Source organism: Mus caroli, chromosome 18 (assembly GCF_900094665.2).
Source record: "Mus caroli chromosome 18, CAROLI_EIJ_v1.1, whole genome shotgun sequence".
Classification (NCBI taxonomy): Eukaryota; Metazoa; Chordata; class Mammalia; order Rodentia; family Muridae; genus Mus; species Mus caroli.
In genome coordinates, this window is record NC_034587.1 from 80,809,752 (window position 1) to 80,816,825 (window position 7,074).

The following is a 7,074-nucleotide window of genomic DNA, read 5'->3' on the forward strand; positions in this document are numbered from 1 at the left end:
CCACCACCACCACCACCAGCAGCAGCAGCAGCAGCAGCAGCAGCAGCAGCAGCAGCAGCAGCAGCAGCAGCAGCAGCAGCAGCAGCACAACTCTGGGCTTATAGTGCTATTCTCTAGATGGGAGATCAGGCCCAACACTTCCTTTCTATTTTAAACTTTTATTTTATTTCATGTATAGAGGCTTCAGTTGTATTTATTTATGTGCACTGTGTGTGTGCCTAGAGTCTGAGTCAGAAGTGGGTGTCAGACCCTCTCCTGGAATGGAGCAAATGGCTGTGAGGTGCCCTGTGTGTTCTGGAAACTGGACTCCGATCCTCCGCAAGAGCAAGAGGATGGACTGCTGAGCCACCCTGCCTGCTCTGGGTCCCGGCTTTCTTTCTGCAGAGCTTTCTGTTACGAGAAGACTTGTCACATGGTGTTTGGCTAGTATGAGCCTCAGTCTCTGTGTTTCATAGAGATCTAAAGGACATCGTAACAGGAGAGACAGGGGGGGGGGGAGGGGCAGCTTGGACCCGTGGCTTCAGGTCTTGGGACTGCTGGGAAGTCACTGTCTTAAAGTGGTCAGAACGCTCCGGGCACCACTTTCAAGCATAGGTGTGTTCTTTGTTAACCGGCTTTTTGAACACTCTGTCTTCAGTATTCATAAAAGTCCACAACTTCTTCTTGACTACTTTGTGGTTTGGAATTTTTGCATGGTATGGAGGTAGTGTGGTGTGTACATTATATTTTGCATGTGGGGCAGCCCCAGTCACGGAGCAGATAAGGAATTCTGAGATGTACGCAGTCAGAGTCAAGCAGCGGCTGTAAATGCCCGGTTGTCTCGGCCTCGCTTGACACCACATGTGGCCAAATGAGTCATGAAAGCTTGTGGCTTCCAGTCAGCTTTTGGGTTTGAAATTATTTGCGTGTAAGCACCAGGAGTTTGTTTTCTTGACTTTAAGGTGCATCTTATAATCAACTCAGAAACAATAAAGCTGACCCATGTGAAACTACCCGCCTGCCTTTGCAAAGGACACGCTGGCATATCTGATCGTGGTTCAGAGGTCATCTTGTTTAGCCTGGCCCTGGGTTATACCTCCCTTGTGTGCATCTCACCGGGCTGTACTGTCACTGTCACTCTGTAAGGAAGGCAGAGCAGCTAAGATACAGAGGAGGAATAGGAGGTCCTGACCAGGTAGGAGGCACGCTGGGAATGGCAGCCCAGCAGTCAGACTTCAGGCTTAAGGCTTTCCGTCCAGTGGTTTGTTCAGTGCACCACACTGCACAGTGTCCACAGTGGATCATCCAGGCCTTTTGCAATGAGCAAAACAGGGTGAAAAGACACTGAGATTTTATTCCTGTCTTAGAACCGTGTAAGGAGTAAGGTGAGTGGATGTGGGTTCATTCGCTGTAGAAGCTTTGGGAGAGGACAGCGGCTTGTATTGCTAATATGGAGGGATTCATTTGTGCGGCCTTAGAAAGTCTGCTCATCGTGTGATACACATGAGTCCAGAGATTTAGGTTTCACAAAAAATGGTGAAGCAGATGCCAGCAAGATTTTTGCTGACAGGACCCTGATATAGCTGTCTCTTGTGAAGCTATGCCAGTGCCTGGCAAATACAGAAGTGGATGCTCACAGTCATCTATTGGATGGAACACAGGGCCCCCAATGGAGGAGCTAGAGAAAGTACCCAAGGAGCTGAAGGGGTCTGCAACCCTATAGGAGGAACAACAATATGAACTAACCAGTACCCCCAGAGCTCTTGTCTCTAGCTGCATATGTAGCAGAAGATGTAATGGCCTAGTCGGCCATTACTGGGAAGAGAGGCCCCTTGGTCTTGCAAACTTTATATGCCCCAGTACAGGGCCAGGGACAGGAGGCAGGAGTGTATGGGTTGGGGACAGGGCGGGGGGAGGGTATAGGGGACTTTTGGGATAGCATTTGAAATGTAAATGAAGAAAATATTTAATAAAAAAAAAGAAAAGAAAAATGGTGAAAATAGGGCTAGAGAGATGGCTCAGTGGTTAAGAGCACTGACTGCTCTTCCAGAGGTCCTGAGTTCAAATCCCAACAACCACATGGTGGCTCACAACCATCTGTAATGGGATCTGATGCCCTCTTCTGGTGTGTCTGAAGACAGCTACAATATATATATATATATTTCAATTAAGAACAGAATTGTGATTCTTCTCCTTACTCCATGCTCCTTCGTGTGTCTTCCGACTGTCAGCCAGGAGAGTCTTCCCCACCCTCTGAGTGGTTCTATCCTGGAGTCTCATGGTGTTTAGAAGTGACACCCCATCGAAGGCTATTGGGGAATCTTTCTTCACCGCTGCTACAATTGCAGACTGTCTCCATGCTTCCAGAGTGTCACAAGACATGGCACCCTGAGCCTTACATCCACTCTGTGAGCCCGGAGGCATGCTATCTGACATCCTGAGAGCTTCAGGAACAAAAGCACCCCATGTTTGAAAATAGCAAACACCGGCGTGTTTGGAAGGGACAGTACCGTGGTCACACTGAGGGGCAGATGAGACTCCAAGGCCTCATCCAACCTAACTGTTCTGGCATGGGAATGTTAAGGGTCTCTGGCTAAGCCTCCACAGTGGAGTCAGAGTTGATGGCCATGGCCCGGGTCTGTTCTTCCAGGGTTCAGATGTTCTCACGTGCATCCAGTGCCACTGCAGAAGACGAGCTCTTGATGCTGGATGTGTGGTTTTGAAGGCCCCGTCCTCGGCTAGACTGAGTGACATAATCCTGATGAGACTCCCACGAAATTAGGCTTGGCCCTCTGTACATGTAGGGGATCCGTTCTGGAACCTCCCTGCATACCAAAAAATCAACCCAAGGATTTTAGTCCCTTCTATGGCAGCCTAGTGTCTGCGTGGTCAACACATTTCCCTTTGCTTTGATTCACCTCTGCGTTTCCTTTGATACCTGCTACAATGGAAGTACTTGCTATACTGTATAATAGAGTGACAGCGTGTGAAACAGTTGGTACCTGATCTGCGCAGATGCAATATTTAATCAATGTTTCCACTAGGCGTTGACTGGGAACTCACAGAACAGGGTAATCACCTGAAACCACCTCCCGGGTGGCCTCCAACAGTCTCATGGGCATTTTCTCTCCTCAGCTAATTACAAAGTCCTTTGCCCCCTATTCCTACCCTGCAGTGACCCTCTGTTCCTTTTGTTCCAGTGCCAGGACTATCGCGGTGGCTGGCTCACGGGCGCCTTGTGCGAGGACCTGTGTGTGGGCGGGGAGCTGCTGTACCAACGCTGCCTGTATTACGAGCGTGGTAAGAAGGTGCTGCAGGCCCAGTGGCGCGGCCGGACCGTTGTCCTCAAATCCAAGAGGGAGGCCTTCTCCAGCTTCCCTCCCCTCACTCTGCTGGAGGAGGAAGCAGGGGCAGGTGCCCCCGGCATCCCTGAGGCTGAGCTGCTCCTGATGGTGGCCGGGGAGGTCAAGAACACACTAGGCTTGGAGCTGCCCAACAACAGCATAGCCCCGCTATGGCCTGCCAGGCAGGGCCCTGGCTGGCGGCAACAGCTGGCCAGTGCGTGGTCACTGCTCCAACAGGAGGAATACGTATACTTCAGCCTGCTTCCAGATCTGAGCCACCACATCCTACCGGTGCTGGGATCCTGCGGTCACTTTTATGCAGTGGAGTACTTGGCTGCTGGTAGCCCTCACCACAAGGCTCTCTTCCCACTGGATGATGCTGGCCAAGCACAGGCTATTAGCCACATTGCCCTCAGCTTCCTGGACATGGTGAGCCATTTCGACAGTGACTTTTCCCACCGCCTCCACCTCTGTGATGTCAAACCTGAGAACTTCGCCATCAAGAGGGACTTTACGGTGAGTGGAGGCAGGCTGCCATGTTTGTGGTAAGAGAAGAGATTCTGGTTTGTGTGGGAGGAAGTGAGTTCTTGGCCTCTGGAAGGAAGCCCGTGCAACTTTGGGCAGCCTTGTGGTTCCTGGTGATTCCTTTTCCAGACCACTTCCTTGCCAGGTTGACAAAAGGGTTCAAGCAAATGCATCTTCAACCCCAAGAGGAGAGATCCAGTCCAGTGAAGAAACCCACAGGAGGCAGAGACAGTCAGGGGGCGGAGGAGACATCTCACTTCCTTGAGGGCAGCTATGAGGTCTAGTTAGTGCTGCTACAGGATCTGTGGTCTTCTAAGGACAGTTTTCCTGGGCTGCAGATGATGTAGCTGTTCTTCCAGGCCAGGCATTCTGTGTCCACAGAACCAGTGTGCAGAGAACAGTCATTGCCAGCCGACATTACTCTTCTGGAGAGATTCTAGTCAGTTTCATGTCTGCACATAAGACATTATGAGTCCTGACGACATAGTCACTTGAGATGGGGGTTATAATCACTCGAGTCTTAGGGATGTGGTAGCGTGGAATGCTGTCCTCTGGGCATGACGTAGCCATTGTCCCCTTGAGCTCTCAGCGGCTGTGATTGCCTGCATGAGGGACATCAGGGCTATCTGTGACCCACAGTGGAGGGAGAGAGGCGCTCATGAGACAGACACTATCACCAGGAATTGGCTCCTCCCGGAGGGTGTACTAGTGACTCTCCTTAACATCACAGAGCTTGCTAGCAATGCAAATTCTAATTTTTGTTACATTTACTTATTTATTCTGGGTGGGGGGGGGATAAATATCACAGCATATGCAGGGAGGTTGGATGCCAATTTGTGGGAGTTGGTTCTGTCCTTAATACCATGTAGTTTGGATTCAGGTCCTCAGGTTTGATGACAAGTGCCCTTACCTGGTCATCCATCTTACCAGCCCAGCAATGTACATTTTCATACTGCACATCAGACCAACTGACTCTGTGTCTCACAAGGACAAGGCACCAACTGTGAGCCAACCCAATACTCAGAAAGACTAAGCAGGAGGGTGGTGAGTTCAAGGCCAGCCTGGGGTACATGATAAGATCCTGTCTCAAACACACACACACACACAAGCTAACAAGGCACCTTCACTGTGGTCTTTAAGAACCACTGCATTCCTGCTTCCAAAAGGTGGGCTCTCTTTTTGACCCCTGACTGACTCCTGCCCTGAAGAGAGGGAGGGGTTCTTGTAGATGAGGCACAGGGACAGAAGATTCCAAGGCTCCCAATGTAGGTCTCCAGGATTTATGAAGTATGTACAAATGAACAGCTTGGAAAAGGAAGGTCACCCCAAACCTGACAACCTGACAACCTGACAAGCATGCCTTTCAAGCAAGAGAAATGCTTTCAGAGAGAGAGAGAGAGAGAGAGAGAGAGAGAGAGAGAGAGAGAAGAAGAAGAAGAAGAAGGAAGAGGGGGAGGGGAGGGGGAGGGTAGTGTGGGGAGACCTTGAACAACCTACTCTGTGGAGAAAAGAGGATTATTTTCAGTCTGGTGCCCAGACCAGGTTCGAGCAGCAGACACTACTTATGCCATTTTGTGCAGGATGAGTTTCATGATTCTCCTGATGCTGAGAAATCTTGTGAAGGTTTCCCTGTTTGTTTTGTTGCTATTCTTATTTTAGGCACTCAGGAGCTGCAATTTATTCTAGGCTATGCAGTATAAATTAAAGATGAATCTCTCACTGGGAGATGAAAGGAAGAGTGTCATGAATGGGGCTGAGGAGGGACACAGAGGCTGGAGAAAGTGCCAGAAGTCAGAAAGAATGGTCCTTGCTCTGATAACAAGTTACAGGTTCATTAGCATAGACTCATTAATTAAAAAAAATTAGAAACTATTATATCAATTTGTGTGCATGGGTGCTTTGCCTGATGTATGTCTATGTAGCACTTAAAATCTGTTTTGTTTTTGTTTTTTGTTTTTGGCAAGGGGTTTGGGGGGAGGTTCAAGATAGAAATCCCTCTGTAGACTAGGCTGGGTTTGAACTCAGATCTGCCTGCCTTTGCCTCCCGAGTGCTGGAGTTAAAGGCATGTGCCACTAACACCTGGCTTAAAATATTTTTTGAGTTATTTGTTTTATTTTATGTATATGAGTGTTTTGCTTGCATGTTTGTATATGAACCATGTATGTTCCTGGTGCCCATAGAGGTCAGAAGAAAGCATCAGATTCCCTGGAAATGAAGCCATGGATGGTTGTGGGTGCTAGGAACCAAGCCTGGATTCTCTGAAAGAGCAACAAGTGCTCTTAACTGCTGAGCCATCTTTCCAGCTCCCAGATCTTTTTAAACTTTCGTGTTCTTAACCAAGCTAAGTGGCAAGATTAGTTTTTGTTTTTTGGCCAAATGATGAGACAGGAAAGGTTGGTAGATTATCTAGGCTTGGGATGTAGCTCAGAAATAGATTTCTACCTGGCATTCGGAAAACCCTGGGGTCAACCCTCAGCATTTCAAAAGGAAAAAAAAATCAGCAAAACACTCACTTTTAATTAGGATTGGCGGGTAGCTCAGTGGCAGAATGCTTACCAGGCTTCTGTGATGCTTCTCGGCTCCCTGAAAATAGCAAGAAAAAGAGGGGACATGCTGGTGTGTATGGGAATGTAGGAAGAGGACATTTTGGTGAGTGTGGGAATATAGGAAGGAGACATGTTGGTGTGGGAGGGATATAGGATGGAAGACATGGTGTGTGTGAGGATGTAGGAAGAGGACATTTGGTGTGTGGGTAGAGGGGGAGGTAGGAAGAGGACATGTTGGTGTGTGGGTGGGGGATGTAGGAAGGGGACATGTTGGTGTGTGGGTGGGGGATGTAGGAAGGGGACATGTTGGTGTGTGGGTGGGGGGATGTAGGAAGGGGACATGTTGATGTGTGCATGGGGGGATGTAGGAAGAGGACATGTTGGTGTGGGGGGGATGTAGGAAGAGGACATGTTGGTGTGTGGGTGGGGGGATGTAGGAAGAGGACATGTTGGTGTGTGGGTGGGGGATGTAGGAAGAGGACATGTTGGTGTGTGGGTGGGGGGATGTAGGAAGGGGACATGTTGGTGTGTGGGTAGAGGGGGAGGTAGGAAGAGGACATGTTGGTGTGTGGGTGGGGGATGTAGGAAGGGGACATGGTGGTGTGTGGGTGGGGGATGTAGGAAGAGGACATTTGGTGTGTGGGTAGAGGGGGAGGTAGGAAGAGGACATGTTGGTGTG

The 7,074-nt window shown here is 49.4% G+C and overlaps 1 protein-coding gene across 1 annotated transcript in view; it reads left to right on the plus strand.

Annotated features, from left to right (window-relative positions):
* The window catches only part of Dipk1c (divergent protein kinase domain 1C), a 20,288-nt gene that overhangs the window by 6,451 nt on the left and 6,763 nt on the right, over nt 1–7,074 (plus strand). The window contains exon 2 of the mRNA XM_021151176.2: nt 3,180–3,839. Coding sequence (XP_021006835.1) covers nt 3,180–3,839 — 660 coding nt within the window. The remainder of the gene's footprint in view (nt 1–3,179; nt 3,840–7,074) is intronic.